This window comes from Lithobates pipiens, unplaced genomic scaffold (genome assembly GCF_037356315.1).
Source record: "Lithobates pipiens isolate NorthernLeopardFrog02 unplaced genomic scaffold, aLitPip1_a1.2 Scaffold_23, whole genome shotgun sequence".
In the NCBI taxonomy this organism is placed as follows: Eukaryota; Metazoa; Chordata; class Amphibia; order Anura; family Ranidae; genus Lithobates; species Lithobates pipiens.
This window is the reverse complement of record NW_027507785.1, coordinates 213,372,409-213,394,233: the sequence shown is the minus strand read 5'-3', so window position 1 is coordinate 213,394,233 and position 21,825 is coordinate 213,372,409. Positions and strand designations below refer to the sequence as shown.

Sequence of the window (21,825 nt, the reverse complement as noted above, 5' to 3'; positions counted from 1 at the left end):
GGGCGTGTAGTGAAAAAATGCCTATAAACAAAATGCTCTTAAACTCTCATAGACTCGCCTAAACTTTGTACAATATGCTTTCAAAGGGTGTCTTTTATGCCACGTTTTTAAGCTAAAAACTTCAACTTTTTTCTGCTCCTAGTGTGCATGGAGCCTCACAGTACAGAACAAGGCATGGTGTCCGTAAAAGAGGAAAGACCAAGTGCAGGTAAGCCGCAAGCAAACCTGGAAACTGGATTCCTTTTCTCGTGTTTCTTAGGAACAGCTTTGACAGTGCAGTGACCCATGTGTCATTTAATATACTTAGAGCAGCACAGTGCTCAAAACTACAGTAAGCCACTTTATTCAAAAATCCTAAATTCATTACATTACATATTTATGTTTTTCACATATTTACATAGCACCAAAGATTATGCAGTACTTTACAGAGTAAATCGTTTGTGTTCACATCCCTGCAAACTAGAAGCTTTCGGTGTAATTTACCAGCCAGTACTGCCTACATACAAGCAACAAGACCTGTACTCTAGGGTTGAAGCTAATTAAATCTAAAGCGATTTTAGGCAACAGGAGGAATCCAGATCATCTGAGAAGGAAGGATGTACTGGAAGTAGAGCGAGTACAAAGAAGGGCAACAAAGCTAATAATCTGGTGGATATTAGTTATGAGGAAAGGTTGTGAGCACTGAACTTATTCTCTCTGAAGAGACACTTGAGAGGGGATACGATTTCAAATTACAAATACTGTACTGGTGACCCCACAATAGGGATAAACCTTTTCTGTTGAAGGGAGTTTAATAAGATACGTGGCCACTCATTAAAATTAGAAGAAAATAGGTTTAACTTTAAACTACGTAGAGGGTTCTTTACTGTAAGAGTGGCAAGGATGTGGAATTCCCTTCCACAGGCGGTGGTCTCAGCGGGGAGCATTGATCGTTTCAAAAAACTAGATAAGACTAACTTAGCCAAGCACCTAATCGACCGCAACATATGGAGATATACAATGTAATACTGACATATCATCACACATAGGTTGGACTTGATGTCTTTTTTCAACCTCACCTACTGTGTAATCTATGTAACTAGGAGAAAACTTGTTTATATACTAGTATAATATAAAATTATATATAGGCAAAAATGTAATACAGGACATTGGTGCTGCACGAAAAAAAAAATCATAGCCTTTATGCCACTATGTTGTATTTACTTAAGATTAAACTGCCTTGTAAACACAAATTGAGAGGTACAGTACTTTCTCAAGGCTGTTTTTAGGGCCGAATCACATAAGAACCATTGCGTCTTATCCGTACCACAGGCGAATGAGCTGGGATCTGCATGCGGGTGCCAATGTGTTGTTATTGGCAACCCAAATGCAGATTACAAACGCAGTGCATTTGTGGGCACCAAAACGCATTACACCGCAGTACCAATGCAATGCAGTTTGTTTTAAAAGCAGTGGCCCAGTGCGTTTTGCAGCCCATTCAAATGAAACATGCACACATGTTCCTGTGCGATCCCGGTGTGAACCAGCCCATAACTAAAAAGACCAACGAGCTGAATCTAAAGGAGCCTAATCTCCTTTCCCAATGGGTTTTAGAAGTTAACATTTTTTTTTCATAAATAAATAAAAAAAAACACCATATGTACAGATAACTGTGATCCTGCAGTATTCTAGATAGAATATAAAAGTATTCCCAAACAGTCTTACTGAATAAAGCCAAGGATAACATTAGAACAAGAGAATCATGGAGAGTTCTATTGTAAACTTTGAGAATTGCTTGACAGTGCCCGCAGCTATAGAGATCAGTAAGTACTTGTTTTATAGCTTATTTACTGCATAATAAAAATATGTAAGTATTTGAATGTCCATAGCCTGCCCAGTGTTTTACTCCAACCACTTCGAGCGGGGAGGATGTCCTGGGACGACCTCGACTTTCGGGGGTTATATCTGAATGATACCTGAGGTTACAGACATCATTCAGATATTGGCATTTTTCAGCCGGCGATTCCCTGCACCATAAGAACAATCATAGCGGCTGTTCCGCCGCTTGATTGTTCTTACGGGCGGCGGGAGGGGACGTCTCCCGCCACCCTCCAGTGCTTCTACCGACTCACCGCTTCCATCGGTGAGTCGGTCACAGGATCCACCGACCCCCGGATGGTATCAGAGATTTCCGGCGGACCAGATGGTCCCCGGAGTCTCTATGATCGTTCGGAGGCCGGGCGCGATGTTATGTCGTCACCCCGGCCTCTGCATTAAAAATAACGGCGCCACCTTGGCTGGGAAGCCGTGATCTTTTTTTATTTTTTGGCTTCCCAGCCTAGAGGTGAGATATGAGGTCTTATTGACCCCCTATCTCACTGTAAATAGGTCCGATTGTGCCTTATTCCTATTACAAGGGATGTTTACATTTCTTGTAATAGGAATAAAAGTAATCACATTTTTTTTTTTTTTTTTTAAGTGTCAAACGAAAAAAATAAAAAAGTAAAATTAACAATTAAAAAAAAAAAAAAATTAAAGCGCCCCCTGTCCCCGTGAGCTCGTACGCAGAAGAGAACGCATATGTAAGTCCCTCCCACATATGAAAACGGTGTGCAAACCAAACATGTGAGGTATCGCCGCGAACGTTAGAGCGAGAGCAATAATTCTAGCCCTAGACCTCCTCTGTAACGCAAAACATGTAATCAGTAAAGAAAATTAAAGCGTCGCCTATGGGGATTTTTAAATACCAAAGTTTGGCGCCATTCCACGAACGCGTGCAATTTTGAAGCGTGACATGTTGGGTATCTATTTACTCGGCGTATCTTCATCTATCACATTATGCAAAAAAATTGGGCTAACTTTACTTTTTTTTGTTTTTTTTTTAAGCATGAAACTGTTTTTTTCTGAAAAAAAAAACGTGTTCGAAAAATTGCTGCGCAAATACCGTGCAAGCTAAAAAATTGCAACAACCGCCATTGTATTCTCTAGGGTCTTTGCTAAAAAAAACATAATGTTTGTGGGTTCTATGTAATTTTCTAGCAAAAAAATTATGAATTTTACATGTAGGAGAGAAATGTCAGAATTGGCCTGGATGCGAAGTGGTTAATTCAGGTCATCGTCTCAAAGTACTGAAGTCAAAGGGTTAGTGTGACAGAAAAGCAACTAGCATTTTTTTTAATAGATCAAAGATGAACAATGTCAAGCTATGTATTTGTCAGACGGCTGATTTTTTCTACAACAGTAACGGTTATATTTTTAGAAATGTTCACATTGTCCAAGTACCCAAAACTGACCCCATAACATACAAAACAACATATCATTTTTAATGCAGTATGTGTCCTATAGTAACCCATTAAATAGATCTGCAATATGTGGCCTTGGACATCACTGGTGTACACTCAAAAGGAAATCCTTGGACATGGTTGCATCTTCATCATTTAGATTTGTGATTGGCATAGTTTGGGAAACCAAACTGGGAGATCATTATATTGGAATATCTCAGGGGCATCTTCCCATATATGCCCACCAACTTGTTAAGACAATAGGACCTTTGCAGGAGGTGCTCAGGCCGATGCCACATCCCTGTGTAGCCACTTCCCGCATCCTTCTCCAAGTTCCTCATATCTATTGGTTTTACCAGCACACCAGAAGCTTTTCCTGTATAATTTGCTACCAAGAAATTCATTGCAATATCATCGCAGTTCTGTGTCTGGTCAATCATATTATGGATTGAGGTGGGTTGTTCCTGGAAGAGCTTCAGGTAGTCTTTGTGAAAAAATGCAGCTCCAATAAGTATCAGGGAGTACATGTCCCCAGGCCCTGAGTCCACTTGCAGTTCAAAGCTACCATAGCTATATATTCCAGAAGGTGATGTAACATGCTTCCTAGGCACAAAGCCAACAATATGACTGGAAAATTGCTGGGAAAAGACAAAAAGGAAACTACAATAAAAATAATGATTTGACAAAATCAGATTTGTTTCAAAGATAATACAACTTGAAGAATATAATAAAGTTTTGATTATAGAACAGAAACAAACTACTGTGGTCTTTCACATTTCCAGCTTTTCTTCTAAAACAATGTTATCTTGTCTTTATATAATCCAAGATACACAATGTGAATCACTGACATTTCATTATACACAGGAGGTCATCATAATAAAAAGAAGATCTAAAGCAGTGTTATTTCAAGACTTGAAAATTAATATCATTCATTAGTGCTACCCTGTTTAAAGAAGCAGTTAAAGAGTATTTTAATTACGGTTACAAACTTTTTTTTTTGATATCACATAAAAAGGATTGTACAATGCTGTTTCTATCCATGTCTAATCTGAGCTTTAGCTTTTTTAACCCTGTAAACAGGCTTATTAGACAAGCAGCTAAGGTTAGCTTGGTAAATATTTTTCTTCTTAAAGCGGTTTGGTACCTAAAAATTAAACTTCATATTATTAAAATCACAAGATAGAATACTTACCTAAATGAACCCTGAAAAAAAAAAAATATTCTTTACTTACCTTTTATTTCAGATGTTTCTGCTGACTTCCGGGTTGTCCTCCCGTGGGAGTAGGCGTGGTTATCGTCCTCGCAATGGTCCCTGGGAAATTTCCCAAGAATCCATGGGGGGACAATGAAATTGCGAAATCTCGTGAGATTTCATTAGGATGCCGGTCACGTGACGAGGGCGTGTCCGAATTTGCCATTTTTAAAGTGGGCAGGCAGCTGTATCTGCCATTACCACCATTGCACACTGAGCATGTGCGAGATGGAGCGGAGCATGCTGGGAGCCGAGCGTCATCGATATACAGGAAGTAAATGCCTGTGGGCTTCAGACGCCCACACTTAAAATGGAAAATGCCAGAGCACTTTTTTAAAAGTCATCCTGAGGAAAAGAATCGTCGCGCCGGGGGTTAAAAAAACGCCGGACGTGGATGCTAAGCGAAGGTAGCAGTTGCCCACCTGTAACACAGGTAAGAAAAAAAAAAAAAAAAAAAAGAGCGGAATCCCGCTTTAATTACAGTAGGTTCAGGGTTAAAAATTTAAAAATATCTTTTGACACATACTGTATATAAAACATACAATATTACATTACTGGGACAGTGTGCCAATGAGGTGAGAGGGGGCGGGGCCGAGCTGCAGCTCAGTGTCTGAATGGACACACAGAGCAGAGCTCAGCTTGGGTGTCCTTATAGCAAGACCTGAGAAGAAGAGAATCTGGGCTTCTCTGTACAAAACCAATCCACAGAGCAGGTAAGTATAACATAGATTGGACTTGTGTCTTTTTTCAACCTCACCTACTATGTAACTAGGTTTGTTATTTAAAAAAATTAAATAAGTTTAACCATTTGCTTACTGTGCACTTAAACCCCCCTCCTGCCCAGGCCAATTTTCAGCTTTCAGTGCTGTCACACATTCAATGACAATTGTGCGTCATACAACACTGTACCCAAAAAGACATTTTTTTCCCACAAATAGTTTTCTTTTGGTGGTATTTAATCACAGCTGGGATTTTATATTTTGCTAAAACAAACAAAAATAGATTTTTGAAAAAAAAAAAAAGAAATTATGTTTCATAGTTTGTTATAAAATTTTGCAAACAGGTAATTTTTCTCCTTCATTGATATGCGCTGATGAGGCGGCAGTGGTGGACACTGGTAGGCTGTACTGGTGGGCGCCGATTTGCTTCACTGATGGCCACTGATCAGTGCCACCTTTGTTGGAGGCACTGATCGGTTGCACTGTAGGCTACTGCTAGGTGGCACTGGCAGGGGGTGCAGGTGGGCACTACAGATCTGCAGCAGCTTGCCATAATCGGGACAAATGTCCCGATCACGGCCGCCGGTGATCAGCTTTTTTTTTTTCACCTCACGCTGCCAGCGCGAGGAGAAAAAATAGCCGATTACCGGCTCTGTTTACATCACGTGATCAGCTATCATTGGCTGACTACGATCAGTGATCCAGCGAGTCTCAGACTCGCTGATCACAGAGCGAGCTGCAGGTGCCCTGCAGGGGGTGCGCAGGCCGCTCGGGCACGGGACAACGTCAATAGACGTAGTCCCAGCAAACCAGGTCCGCACTGTAGCCGTCATTCGGCTATAGCGCAGATCTGCAGTGGTTAAGATCACTTTAAATGCTTTATTGAAAAACCTGTTTAACTGAAACTCTGATTAGACACACATATGAGTAACTAATTCCTGCATCTCCCTTTCTCTTGTTCTGTAGGTTTTTTTGTTTGGTTTTTTTTTCAAATAAAGAACAAATCATTTCAAAAGGAAATGCTATTGTTGTGCTCTGACATAATGACTTAAAACGGAGTTCCAGGCTTTTTTTGTTTATTAAAAAATCAGCAGCTACAAAAAGTTTAGCTGCTGACTTTTAATAAGCAGACACTTACCTGTTCCACGGTCCAGCCATGTGGCCACACGGAGCCCCGCTTCTCTCCCGTTCCTCTCCACTGAAACTGGGGACACCCGGCCGTGACAGCTTGCGGCTTCACGGCTGGGCACGCTGCGCATGCGCAACTCACGTGTCCCAGAAGATTGCAGAGAGGGAGAGGCCGCCTAGGGGGAGAGGAGTTACCGCCTAGGCGGCCTGTAGGCGAAAGGAGGAAGTGGCTTTATAAACAGCGATTGGTAGCATAATGATAAAGTATATATTACCACTACATGCTAAGAACAATAGGCAATTTTCCATTTCAGTTTCCCATTTTACAAGGTGATCTTCTGCAGTTATTTCCTTTTAACATCACCAGGACTGAAAGCAGAGATCTGGAATGGTATTAAAGGCTCAAATGATGTTCTGCAATAATTTAGACTGCATAAAAATAGGATTTTTGTACTCAACGTAAAATCCTTTTCTCTGAAGTTCATTGACGGACACAGCTTCTTCATCTTGACCTTCAGGTCATATCGCCCCTTCAGGAAAGGACTAGGCAGAACATGTTAAAAACAGAAAAACTGCACAGCACCGCCCAGGGGGTAGTCCTACTGGCTATAACCCCCTCACACTGCATCCAGCAGCTCAGTTAGTCAAAAAGCAGTACAAACATAAATAGGAGGGGTGGGTGCTGTGTCCGTCAATGAACGTCAGAGAAAAGGATATTACGGTGAGTACAAAAATCCTATTTTCTTTCGTTCATTGATGGACACAGCATCTTCATCTTGACCTTGGGACATCCCCAAGCAGCGTCAAAAAAACAAGGGGTGGGAACAGCAAGAAAGGAGGCGTTGCAACCTTAAAACAGCCGCCTGCAAAACCTTGCGGCCAAAGCAAGCATCTGAAGATGCGCTCACATCAACCTTGTAAAATTTAGTGAAAGTGTAAACATAGGACCAGGTCGCCGCCTTACACACCTGAGAAACAAATGCTTGATGTCGGAAAGCCCAAGAAAATGCTTGATGTCGGAAAGCCCAAGAGGCACCAATTGCCGTGGTAGAATGTGCCGTGACAGGAAAGGGAGGCGCCCACCCCATTATGGCATAAGCCTGAACCACAATCTGCCTGATCCACTGAGAAATGGTGGCCGACGAGACCGCCAGGCCCTTCTTCGGACCAGCCACAGATACAAACAGCGAGTCCGACCTCTGAAAAGGAGCCGTAGCAGACAGATACACCCGCAGAGCCCGGACCACGTCCAAGGAATGTGAAGCAACCTCTTTGGGGTGCGACAGGCGAGGACATAAGGACGGAAGCACAATGTCCTTATTTAGATGAAACGCTGAAACAACCTTTTGGAAGAAACGAAGGCTGCGGGTGCAGCATTGCCTTATCCTTGTGGAGGACCAAGTGGGGAGACTTGCATGACAAGGCTGCCAACTCAGAAACCCTTCTGGCAGATGTAATAGCCACTAGAAAGGCTACTTTCTGAGAGAGTGTCAATAAGAGGATCTCCCTAATGGAGAGGACCAGATTCAAATCACACGGAGGCAGCGGTGGTCGAACCGGAGGGGCCACATGTCGAACCCCCAGCCCATCTCCTCACACATGGAGATGTAGGCCTTCCACGTACGATGATAAATCTTCAGAGAAGATGACTTCCGTGCCCTCAGCATAGTGGAGATTGCCAAATCTGACAGACCTCGGACCCTTAGCACCTGGCTTTCAACAGCCATGCCGTTAAAGCCAGCGACGGTAAAGCAGGATGAAGTATTGGACCTTGCAACAAAAGGTCCTTTCGCATCAGCAGCCGCCAAGGAACATCCGTCACCATTTGTACTATGTCAGCGTACCACGGATGTCGAGGCCAATCTGGGGCAATCAGAATCACCGGAATCCCCTCAGCCTCCACTCTTTGAAGCTGACGTGGTAGAAGTTTGAGTGGGGGAGGCATAAATCAGCTACGTCTCACCAGGGGTCTTCTGAACTGGCCACAAACCTCTGTACCTTCTGAGTCGAGAGGCCAGGAGATTCACATCTGGCGTGCCCCACCTTAAGCAAAGGAGCCGAAATACATCCGGATGCAGCGACCATTCCCCTTGATCCAGCCTCCGATGACTAAGCATCTGACAAGGTAGACCGCTTGGCAGTTTTCTATGCACGGAATGTACACGGCCGACAGAGCCGGCACGTGCCACTCTGCCCACCGCAGGATGTGAGTGACCTCCTGTGCTGCAGTCAAGTTCCTTGTTCCTTCTTGATGATTGACATATGCCACCGCTGTGGCGTTGTCCGACTGGATCCTGACCGGACGCCCCTGCAGCCTCTGTGACCATGTGGAGAGGCACCGCCTGATCGCCCAAAACTCCAGCACATTGATCGGCAGGTGGGATTCTTCCTGCGTCCCGCGACCCTGGGCCGACTGTATGCCCCAAACTCCCCCCCCCGCCCCAACCAGTCAGGCTGGCATCCATTGTGATCATCGTCCAATGAAGAGGAAGGAAAGACTTCCCAGACTGAAGGGCCGGCGACCTCAACCACTAGAGCAGGGAATCCCTGACTAGCTGGCTCACCCAAATTTGACAATCCAGGTACAACCATGGAGATTTGTCCCATTTGGACAAGATCTCCTTTTGCAAGACTCGAGTGTGGAATTGAGCATGCGGTACCGCCACGAAAGTGGCTACCATGAGACCCAGGACTCGCATGCAAAAACATAGCGACGACCACCTGAGGGACACCAACAACTTCACCGCAGCTTGAAGAGTCTGCAGCTTGTCTGAAGGGAGAAAGACTCTTGCTTCTGGAGAAGTCCAGAAGCAAACCCAGGTATTCCAGGCATTGAGTTGGCACCAACACTGCCTCATTTAAACCTGGATACCGGGGGGGGGTCAGCAATTGGATATGTCCATTTCTTCAGGAAACTCTTCAAAGGGGTAATGCACTGCCATGCATCTCGGGACTGAACTTAAGTTAGGTAAGGAAACACCTTAGCCGCGAGGGCCGGCTTGTGGGACCCGAAAGGGACCGACACCACCCCCGTCGTATCCTCCATCTTTAGGATATCCCACACCGCTGTGATAAGTGCTCCTACAGACGCTTTTACCTGCGCTGACCCGGACATGGAGCCATTCTCACTGTCCGAATGGTCCTGGTCCGCATTCTCTGACATGTCAGAACAGGGGCCGTCTGCCACAGCGGGTTCCAAGTCTGATCAGAGCTTTCCCCAGAAGACGTGTGGGAAGGAGGCATTTTTTTTACCCCCTTGTGCCCACGCGCCACTTCCACCCTGGCAACAAAAGGACTCCAGGACCGCTGACAGAGCGTCCATAGGCACTGCAGGTGCAGGGGAACCGGTTGCCGTAACAGGTGAAGAAGCGCCAGCTTCTGATGCCATGCTGACCCACACTCACTGGTCATCACTTAGGGACCTAAGGCAAGTCACACAAAATGCCCTCCTAGCTGCCACAGACGAGGGGCCCCCTACAGGACTCGCCACCCTGACCCAGGTACTGTGCTGCTGCTGTCCGCTCTTCCCTGTGTCAGCCACGTGGTGTTCTGTATAAAAAGCACGCTGTTCTAGAAGGAAACAAGCACCCAGCACTAGAGGAAAAACAAGCCGAGGCTACTAGAAAATGGCCGCCTCAGCAAAAACGTCTAGGGCGCCGGGAAAATGGGCGAAAGGGAAAAACTGGCTGTGGCTACAGAAAAATGGCCGTGGGCCGCGCGGCAGCCTCCCCACATGGTGTACATACACACAAAAAACCCCACCATGGCCCAGAAACAGGGAAGAGAACGAGCGAACCCCCAACACCTAGTTCAGCCCCCTACCAGGTACGTGCACTGCGGGGAGGGGGAGAGACCCCTAGTCAACCTCCCAGGGAATGCCCAGCTGCTCCTATACATTAAGGTGAAAAAGTAATCGGCCCCCCAGCCCCCCGTTTTACTTACCTGAACCCCTTCATCTCTTCTCCGGGGACGCACTCTCTCTCCATGGGCTCCAGGCTTTTGACTGGATAGATTGATAGCAGTGCAGCCATTGGCTCCCACTGCTGTCAAACAAACCCAATGATGCGGGCGCCAGGGCAGAGTCCTGCATTCGGCCTCTATGGATGTCGAATGCTGGACTCAGGAGTGCGCCCGAAAGGTAAAGCAGGGCAGCGCTTCTCCGAGGGGGTTACCCGATGTGGGGAGGAGCCGCGAACGCCACCGGGGGACCCCAGAAGAGCAGGTTCGGGGTCACTCTGTGCAAAACGAGTTGCACAATGGAGGTAAGTATATGTTTTTTTTTTTTTGTTTTGTTTTTAATAACAAAGGCCTTTACAGTCACTTTAAGTACTTCCCACATCCTGTAGTAATGTTCACTGCAGGGATGCCTGTCCTCTTCCTGTCACTGAACTTACAGTATTACAATTGTTGACAGCTTCAGGTCTCAGGCAGAACAGCAGTGCAGATGATCCGATGGGAATAACCACCTCCTCAATAGAGAGAAGTTCTTTCATTGAGCTTGGGCGCCATTCTGTGACTAAGTGGGGGAGTCTGATCAGTCACAGGATTTTCTCCCCCATTCACAGGTCACGTTCTCAATAAAGAAAGAGGAAGGAGGGGATGTGTCACCATTAGACCTGTACTGCTGTTCTGCCTAAAGACCCAAAGCTGTTAAACCAAAAGTTAAAATAGTGCAGCTTACCAGCCATGAGATGTGGTGGCTAGATAGTTAATTATTTTCAGGCTAAAGGAATTTTCAACAAGAATCCGATCTTGCCAGAAATAAGGTGTGCCTGTCATTTACTGTGAGATGAACAAAACACAAACACAACATTTGTTTTCTTTGAACCACTAATCCCATCACCCCCATGTAATAGAGATGAACAATTCTAGCCTGGGTGACCAGCATGACTCACAAACCAATAGATACAGTGGGGAAAAAAGAAAAACTGTATCCACTCAGGGATATTCACAGATTACCAAAAAGCCTGGGCAAAAAAAAAAGGAAAAAACGAATGCGACCACCTCATCTAAAGAGTGGCAAGCTACAACAAACTATTTTTGGTCTAGGTACACTTTAAAGCCCAAACTTTTTTTGGATAGATTATGGGATGAACTACTATATGTTTTCTTATTGCTTTGTCCCTTTGGGGAAACGTCACCTTGCTTCTTGTCAACAACAACAATTTGGAAATCTCTCCAAAATATGGGGAGAGATAATTTTTCCCAAAACAAGTGTCTGTGTTATGCCTCGTTTCCACTGAGTGGATCGGTTCGGTACGGTACGCTATTTTGAGTGTTTCCATTATGAAAGCAGCCCATACAACCGACCCATCATATACCATTCAGGATCCATTTTCAGATGTGGGGCCATAGAAAATGGTCCAGTACGGTTAGGGCAGAGCTACAATATATTCCACTGATTGGTGGGCAGAAAAACATCTGCCAATCAGTGTGAGGCCACGCTAGGCATTTTTTCTAAACCCCATATGGCCCCTGGCGGTCCGACTTGCAGTGGAAACGCTCACCTGAATAGGCTGGACCATTGTAACCCTTCCAATCTGTACCGACCCAAACCGATCCACTCAGTGGAAACGAGGCATTAGAAGACTTTGCCTCACTTCACATTCTGGTGACAACTGTAAAATGTTTAATTTCACATCACTTACTGTCAATGTAACAATGGTCACTTTGACAATTAGTGGGTGAATCTCCTCAGAGTGGGAACAAACAGCAATACAGACCTGACATTCAAAAAATATAAAAGAAAAAAAAAAAAAAAAAAAAAAAAAAAAAAAAAAAAAAAGCGTTGGCTTTAGATACACTCTCCTTTCACTATAGGAAGCTTTCCCACTGAAGGTATACCTGTAAAAGAACAAGGTAAATATTCACCTCTCTCTCAAGCAATGCCACAGAACTCTGTGCTGATGCCAAGATATTGGCACTTGACGTCCTCTGACAAACTTAAACTTCTAATGCCACGTACACACGGTTGGAATGCGTCTTATAGGACCGTGTCATCAGATAATCCGACTGTGTGTGGTATGCATCGGACTGATTCCGTCCGAATCTCCGTCGGACCCAATTTTCCAACATGTTGGAAATATTTCCCGACCAACTGGGCCGGTCGGACGTAATCCGATCATGTGTAGAGAATTTTGATCGGACCAAGTGCCACGCATGCTCAGATCAAATTCCTACATCAAAGCTATTGGCAACTAGCCTGAATGTAGTCCCATCATAACGAAATTACGTCATCACGTTCTGAAAGATCGGATTTTTCGACAACTTAGCCCGACCGTGTGTATGCAACAGTTTCGGACACAATCCGTCAGACTAAATCTGACGGACAACATCCGACGGATTTGGTTGGCAGAATCTCCGACCGTGTGTACAGGGGCTAAGAGTAGTGAATTAGGACAGCAAGGTAAAATGTGCATTTTACTGTGCATTACTGCCACTTACGGCAACACATCCAGCATTCATTACACAGCAGTTCACTGAATGCACCGTAAGCCTGAGCTCCGGTCAAACATCTAAACCTAAAAAATATAAAATCCATATATGGGAGCAGTGTTACCTGCAAAGGGATTTGTATTTCTTTCTATGAATGCTTGGGATTTCTGTCCACCCACATCACATAAGACAGCCACTTGCTGTTAAAGCCAAATGTCAGCTGGGGCAAACCCCAGATCCCTTTCCCCACAGCTCTCACCATGTATTTTTTTTTTCTCAGAAAAAAGTTTATTAAAAGAACAAATGTTACAAACATGTCATATTCCAGTTTTACCAAATCACGGTACACCATGTATTTTTTAAAGCTTTTTTTCCCCCTTAGCTGTTTTCTGAATTGGAATTGTACCTCAACACACCCGCAAGGCAGCATGAAAATGTGGGGTGCATTTCATTGGAATAAATGGTTGAATGCCCATTTTTTATCTACAGTAATCCAGCCTACCAGTCCTTAGATGTGGTGGCTGCGTTTTTCTTGTACACCTGCCCATAATTCACTTCCTGTTGTAAAGTGACAACCATATTGAGCAGCGTTGTCGCCCCAAGACAGGGAGTGTGTAAGAACTACACAACACTTCCCTCTCGTCTTCATAAATTCTTTTGGGGGGTTTCTTGTAGTAATTTTTGATAGGAACTACAATCCAAAATTTATTGAGACTGACAGAAAACTGGCAAAGGCAACAATAAAGGGCCTACACAGAGTGAACATACTCAGCCAACAAATAAAATAACTGAATTCTAGTGACATAAATAAATCCTTGTCTTTTAAAACAGTCATTTTGTTTAATGAATGGCATAATATGATCAGCAAAACTAATGATCCAGGTTGAAGAATCACAGTTCAGACATCATCTGTTTTAATTACCTGCCATATGGAGAAAGCAAAGGAGATGTCATATGCACTAAGGAGTGTGTCATCATCCATCATTAACACAGCTGTAAGAGACAAACAGTTCATGCTCAGCATTAATGCAGTGTTCAATCCCTCACTGCCAATCGGCAATGTGAACATTGTGTACAGCTCAACTCACATTCTTCTAGTAAAAGGTTGCAAAGCCAAACATTCTCAAATTTTGCAAGTACAATACGCTGTCTATCTTATTCGCGTAAAGTGGTTCTAAAGGTACAAGGTATTTTACCTTAAAGCATTCCATGCATTACGGTAAAAAAAACAAAATAAAAAATTAATTGCAAGCAGCACCAGCCCCCCACAAATACTTACCTGAACCCCATCCCAATCCAGAGACTCCAGCTCTCTTTCTTCTCAGTGCTCTATCAAGCACGGAGCAGGTCCTGAGCCACGTTTCGTACGTTGATGGACACACAGAGCCAGCTCAGGGGCCAGAACGCATGACTGCTCCCATAGCGATGGAGGCACTAAGCAGGGGGGGGGGGGGGAGGAGCCAGTAAAGGCAAGGGAGCTGAGAAGAGGAGGATCAGGGCTGCTCTGAGAAAAACTAGTGCACAGAGCGGCCAAGTAAAACATGTTTTTTTTTATTTTCTTTAAAATTACCTTTAAAATCACTTTAAAGATACAATCCAGCCCTGACTAAAAATTAAAAGAAGTATTTTTGGCCATACTTCTCATGTGGGTCACAGGAGTGCACTTATTTATGCTCTCCTGTGACCCAGAACCAGCCAACACCGAAATAAAGGCTGGTGTCGGCTGACATCACGGATCTCCAGACTCTGCAGGGATCGGACAATAATGTTGAGATCCACCCAGATGCCTTCTCTCTATTATCCAGGCATACAATGGATATAAAAAGTCCACACACACCACTGGTAAAATATCAGGTTTCTGCGATGTTGTACCCAAACAAAATTTACATCCCGTTTTTCCCACAAATAGAGCTTTCTTTTGGTGGTATTTGATCAATTCTGTGTTTTTTTTTTTTTGCGCTATAAAAATAAAAAAAGGCAGACAATTTAAGAAAAAAAATATATATTTTTTACTATAATAAATATCCCCTTTTTTTTATAACAAATTTCTTCCTCAGTTTAAGCCAATATATATTCTTATACATATTTGTGGGGGGAGGGGAAATCGCAATAAGGGTATATTGATTGGTTTATGCAAAAGTTATAGGGTCTACAAAATAGGGGATAGATTTATGGCATTTTTTTTAAAATAGTAATGGCAGCGATATGCGATTTTTAATCGGACTGCAACATCGTGGCGGAGGATCGGACTCTTTTGAGACCATTGACATTCATACAGCGATCCTATAAATAGCCATTGATTACTGTATAAATGTCACTGGCAGGGAATGGATTAACACAAGGGTGGGCGATCAAGGGGTTAAATGAGTTCCCTCAGTGTGTTCTAACTGTGGGGTGCGTATATTATATACATACATACATACATATACACACACACACACACACACACACACACACACACACATCCCCGTTCTGGCTCTGTCAGTAGCGATCGCAGGTCCCTGGCAGACATCGTGGCCACCGGGCACATGCATTGGCTCCTCAGTGAGGCGACGGGTGCGCGTGCCCCCTATACTCCTTAAAGTGGCTGCCGTACATCTACAGCGATTCACGCAGGGGAGTCATTCTGGCATCATCAAAAGGTTAAACTAGAGGTCTCAAACTGGCCAGCTGTTGCGAAAATTACAAGTGCCATGTAAATAAGGTTGACAGTTACAAACATGACTCCCACAGGCAGAGGCATGATGTGACTTGTAGTTTCACAACAGCTGGAGGGCCACTAGTTTGAGACCCCTGAACCACCAAATGGCTAGTGTTATAACTGATCACATGTGCAGCATTATGGCAGTTGAAGATCAAACAGAGGCTAAAGATGTCAGCTTCTTGTGCTAAAAATCGATAGGAGCGTTTAGTTCCACTTTAAGTACAAACATGCAATCAAGAAAGTCAGACAGATATCAGAACTCCTGATCTGCATACTTATTCCAAGTCAGTAACTCACAAATACTATAACCACTGATCCAGCATGACAGCTAGACACTTATCATTTACATCATATCATTTACAAGTCAGCCTTCACACTTCCCTAGTAGAGATTTCTCTTAAAGGTTGTTTTCTATAGCTCAACTACAGTTAGGTCTTCGGAACGGTTACACACACACACACACACACACACACACACACACACAATGTAGCATGCATGTCATTTGCCCCATTTATTTCTACAGCTAGAACTCATGGTGGGCCCCAGCCAACTAGAGAAGACAAAGGTCTGTAGGCTGTCTCTTGTTCATCTTGGCACTCTTTATTGGAGTCCCCAAGTGGCCACATCCTGCAACAGTGTGCCCCTCCAACTGTGGTATTAAATGCAATGTACATTATTGAAAAGCCCACAGAAGAAATTAGACTTCCTGATTCAGATGCAGACATTATGGTCCTGGAGTCCACAAGATAGAAAAAGCTGGAAACTGAACCAAATGACCAATGCATCAAGGAAAAAAACTCAGTGTGGATTTGTAGGGAAAGACATATTAGTGGCACTCACCTTGGGTTTGTATCTCTGGAAAGTTCTGCAGCCTGTTTCGCATGAGATTAACACTCTGTTTCTTGAAGTAAACAGATATGGGATGGGGTCCAAGACTTTCCCACAACTCATGTGGCGTGTCCTGACCCACATTATTCCACACTACAATGATGCTGTGGAGATGGGGCATTGCCTGGTAGTGATTTAACATTTTCAGTAACAAATCAGTTCTGTTAAAGCTCTGCATTATGAGAGTGAAAGAGTCCTCTGAAGACAAGCTGTAGAAGGATGCTCCCCGCCGAACCCCTAGCATAGAATCTTCATGCGCAGCGGGGAGGAGCGCAGCAAGGACACCAAACAGGAAGAAGAGGAGGACAAGAAACACACAGATGACCCGGAGCACCTTCATCCTCTGCAACCTTCCCAGAAATCTGCATAAAACATACAAGATAAATAAATCTCTTAGAAATCTGCCATTCAATTGGATTGATCAACAAAAACAAAAAAAAAACAAAAAAAAGGGTTAACAGGAGGCGTGTCCAATGACATTAAAGCTGATATAGTTCTAGCTCTAATATTAAAGATGAATAGATATGTTATACCATTTCTTGTACCTCATATTGAGCAGGTGTCTCTTTTAAAGGGAAAACCTCATGGCAACACTAACAGAGAAAGAGAATAATAAATTATTACAGGTATTTTTACGGTGCCAAGAATTTACACAGTGCTTTACTGTACAAACACGTCAGTCAGTACCTGCCCTCGAGGATCTTATAATTGAAGGTCCCTATTTCACATGCTCATACATCCTAGGGCTAATGTAGACAAGAGACAATCAACTCTTGAATATGTCTTTTAAGTGTCGGAGGAAGAAACCCACAAACGCAGAGAGAGAACATGCAAACTCCATGCAGAAAGTGTACTGACCAAGATATATAAAAAAAAAAAAAAAAACGCACGACGTGGACCACAGTGCTGCAACGCAAACATGCTAACCACCAAGCAAATGTGATGCCCAATTTTCAGGCAATTTCCACCACTTCTGACCACTGTATCAAATATCTGTGTTAATGCGGCTATAGACCGTTCAAATCTCAGCCGGTCGCTACTGGTGTGTGGGCAGGCTGATTGTACCCAAGTCAATCCATCGATCGACTTGGGTACAACCAGCACGTCAGAGTTTTAGGATGCCATTATTGCCAGCAGCTACAGTGCCTTGAAAAAGTATTCATATTCATTGAAATTTTCCACATTTTGTCATGTTACAACCAAAAACGTAAATGTACTTTATTGGGATTTTATGTGATAGACAAACCTTTCTCAACCTTTTCAACACACAGGAACCCTTGAAATAGTTCTCCGGTCTCGGGGAACCTCAGCTAAAAATTAGGAATCTACATCTCATGATACATTAGTGTGATGGTCAGTGGGAAGAGTGGTCCTTACACTTGTGGTCATTGGGAAGAATTACCCCCTTACAGATAGCTAAAAAAAATAATCACTGGTGTCGGTGGTAACTTATCTAAGAGGCAGAAATTGCCCAATGATGAAGGAACCCCTAGCAACCTTTGGGGGAACCCTGGTTGAGAATCACTGTGATAGACTAACACAAAAATTGTGAAGTGGAAGGAAAATGATAAATGGTTTTCAATATTTTTTCTTCAAAAATATCTGAAAAGTGTGGCGTGCATTGGTCTTCAGCTCCCTTTACTCTGATACCCCTAACTACAATCTAGTGAAACCAACTGCCTTCAGAAGTCACCCAATTAGTAAATGGAGTCCACCTGTGTGTAATTTAATCTCAGTATAAATGCAGCTGTTCTGTAAAACCCTCCGAGGTTTGTTAGAGACCCTTAACCACTTGCTTGAATAAAGACCATTGTGTTTATTCAACCTTACCTACTATGTAACTATATTAGTTAAAAAAAAAAAATAACCCAAGCTTTGAACATTTCACAGAGTACTGTTCAATCCATCATCCGAAAATGTATGGCACAACTGCAAACCTACCAAGACATGGCCATCCACCTAAACTGACAGGCCGGGCAAGAAAAGCATTAAATCAGATAAGCAAACAATCATATGTGCTCTACACTTCTGTAATCATGTTCACATGTACAGTTTATAAACCAACATGCCTTGATTGGCTCTGGTTGGTGCTGCTGTACAGGCAATTATAGGAGAGAGACAGTAAGAGATGCAGGTGTCTGTGCTAGCTGTTATATGCCCATAAATACAGGTATATATATATATATATATATATATATATATATATATATATATATATATATATATATATATATATATATATATATATTTTTTTTTTTTATATAAAGAATTCATAGCTGGATTAAAGCAGTATTAAAGTGGTTGTAAACCCTTACAAACCACTTTGACCTACAGGTAAGCCTAGATTAAGGCTTACCTGTAGGTCTAAGAAATATCTCCTAAACCTACACGGTTTAGGAGATATTTGGCGAAAGACAGGCACCACTGTCTACGGCGTATGCACCTTAGACAGCGGCGCGCAGGCGCACTGAGCGCTCCGCAGTTAACGGCGGTATGCCACGTGTGGCGGGTCCCGTGTGCATGAGTGACGTCATCGCGGCTCCGACGAATGACAGCGCCAGAGCAGCGGGACCCACCAAGAAGATGGAGGCTCCGTACACAAGGGGACAGCGGTGACTTTGCTGGCTCCTGTGTCAGGTAAGTGACACATAATGGACTACTATGCGATGCATAGTAGTCCATTATGCTTTGCCTTTGCAGGGAATCAAAGAGGAAGTAAACCCATCAGGGTTTACTTCCTCTTTAAACCCAAAACCAAATGCGCAAGATATTGCCACTTACCAATCTTTGTGGTGGCTGCATTTGTTTAATTTTTTATTCCCCCCCCCCCCCCTTTTTCACCTGATGATCTGGCCAGTAACACACCTCCTGTATTAGTATGCCCCCCCCCCCCCCCCTTTGAATGAAGGAGCACAGGGGGCAAAGCAAACAGCAGCTTTGATAATCAAGGGAGAAGTTTAGTGTTAGATGTACTAGCGGGTTTAGATACACTAACAAACTGAAGCCAAACTCAAACTCACACTGCAGTTACAGCAACAGATTTGTTTTACTTTTGGGATAAAGGGTTTTACATAAACACTGATGATTCTAAGCACCCCTGTCAGTGGTAAAAGACAGTGAACATCCACTTTAAGTTGCTTATTTATTATCAGTTTCTATTGCTTTCGTTGGCCAGTCAACTGGATAACTGCAATTTTCTGAAGAATTGTTTTAAATCCTCGGTGAGTAAATTAATTAATTGTTCACCTCCGCCTATAATGTGAAATGCCCGCTCACCTTCCAAGCAAGGCAAAAAAAATGACCAGTTACACTTACCGGTAACGTCTTTTCTAGGAAATCTTCCAGGACGGCACACCTGAGAGATGACTGGTCCACCTGACAGGAAACACAATCAACAACAAATTTAAAAGTCCCCACCCCTCCCTCAGACCCTCAGTTATGGTAAAGAAAATCCCACACCAGTGTCAGAGGGAACATTCTGTGAGGAATCAATATACCACACCAATAAAACAAGGGTAGGGAAGTACACCTGCCGTCCTGGAAGATTTCCTAGAAAAGACGTTACCGGTAAGTGTAACTGGTCATTCTCTCCAGTCATCTTCCAGGACGGCACACCTGAGAGGATAAGCAAGAAGTTCAGGCCTACCTTTTAGGGCGGGACAACCGCTTGTAGGACCTTCCTGCCAAATCCTGAGGGGACAACAGTTCCACTCTGTAGTGCCTCAGAAAAGTTCTATGGCTCGTCCATGTTGCTGCTCTGCAGATCTGGTCGATTGAGGCGCCTGCCCTTTCTGCCCAGGAGGTCGCTAGGGATCTGGCTGAATGCGCCTTAAGGCGGGTTGGTACTGGTTTACCCGCCTGTCTATAAGCGATGGATATGGTTTGTCTAACCCATCTAGCCATCGTTGTTTTGGATGCTTGTAGACCTTTTCTCTTCCCTGAAAAGGTGATCAATAAATGACTGGATCTCCTAAAGTCTCTCACCCTTTCTAAATAGACTAGGAGACAACGCCTGACATCTAAGAAATGGAATCTTTCCTCTTCCTTATTCTTGGGATTCTGGCAAAAGGACGGGAGAATAATCTCCTGTGTTCTATGAAATAATGAAGCCACCTTTGGCAAATAAAGAGGATCCTGAGTGAGGATTACCCTATCCTCTAGGATGCGCAAAAACGGCTCTTTAATTGAAAGAGCCTGTATATCACCCACCCTTCTGGCCGTAGTAATAGCCAGGAGGAAGGCCAACTTAAATGATAAAAGTTTAACAGAAATTTGAGCCACCGGCTCAAAAGGCCCCCTTGTTAGTGCATCTAATACCAGGGATAGGTCCCATGGAGGGCAACTGACCGATCGAACTGGGACTACCCTTTCCCTGGCCGACAAAAATCTTTTTATCAGCGGTTCCTGTCCTAGCTTCCTATCAAAAAACACGGACAGGGCTGCCACCTGGACCTTTAGGGTGCTAACTGCCAAACCCTGGTCCACCCCCTCTTGAAGAAAGTCTAGGATGGTAGGTATCATCTGGAGAGCCCCCTCAGACAGTGGGAGAAGACTTTCCAGACCTTTGCATACATTTTTCTGGTGACGTCTTTCCTACTGAGGAGAAGAGTATCTATCACTCTCTCCGAACAGCCCCTGTCGCGGAGTATTTCCCTCTCAACAGCCATGCTGTCAGAGAGAGACGACCCGGGTCGGGGTGAAAGATTGGACCCTGACTGAGTAGATCTCGTTGCACCGGCAGATGCAGCGGGGGAGCTATCGAGAGACTCTGAATGGTGGGGAACCAAACTCTCTTGGGCCACCAGGGTGCTATCAGTATCAGGTCTGACCTTGAGTAGGTTAATTTCTGTAGGACTCTGGGGAGAAGTACTAATGGGGGAAAGGCATAAGCCAGCCTGAAATCCCACACCTGTACCAGAGCGTCTATCCCTTCTGCTTCTTGATCCTTGTAAAGGGAGAAAAACCTGAGTACCTTCGCATTCCCTCGGGAAGCGAACAAATCTATTTCTGGCTTGCCAAAATGACTGCACACCAGGAAAAAGATTTCTTTGCTCAATGCCCATTCCCCCTGAAGGATGGGCTGTCTGCTTAGAAAATCTGCTTGCAGATTGAGTGAGCCTTTTATATGAATCGCTGACAGTGAAAGGACCTTCCTTTCTGCTTTCACAAGGATCTGCTGTGCTAACCGTCTTAGTTTGTCCGACTTTGTCCCCCCTTGGTGGTTTAGGTATGCCATCGTGACTAGGTTGTCTGAAAGGACCTGAACCTCTCTGTCCTGCAGTTCCTCTCGGAAATAGTCTAAGGCTTTGCCTACTGCCAGAAGCTCCCTGAAATTGGAAGATTCCCTGGCTTGGCTGTGGTTCCAGGGCCCCTGGGTATATTGGTCTCCCAGATGAGCCCCCCAACCCCAAGCGCTGGCGTCTGTGGTCAAGACCAAAG

At 44.1% G+C, this 21,825-nt stretch overlaps 1 protein-coding gene across 8 annotated transcripts in view; it reads right to left on the bottom strand.

Moving 5' to 3' along the window:
* Nucleotides 1–320: 320 nt before the first annotated feature.
* Nucleotides 321–21,825, bottom strand: part of EXTL2 (exostosin like glycosyltransferase 2) — a 46,136-nt gene continuing 24,631 nt past the window's right edge. For 3 of the 8 annotated variants that reach the window (XM_077452816.1, XM_077452815.1, XM_077452813.1), the window contains exons 2-5: nt 16,920–16,979; nt 16,339–16,748; nt 13,717–13,787; nt 321–3,898 (exon numbers count right to left, since the gene is read on the bottom strand). In XM_077452816.1, the coding sequence (XP_077308942.1) occupies nt 3,413–3,898; nt 13,717–13,787; nt 16,339–16,726 (945 nt within the window). In that variant the 5' untranslated portion in view covers nt 16,727–16,748; nt 16,920–16,979 and the 3' untranslated portion in view covers nt 321–3,412. The remainder of the gene's footprint in view (nt 3,899–13,716; nt 13,788–16,338; nt 16,749–16,919; nt 16,980–21,825) is intronic. The other 5 variants (XM_077452812.1, XM_077452809.1, XM_077452810.1 and 2 more) reach the window with 2 other exon arrangements.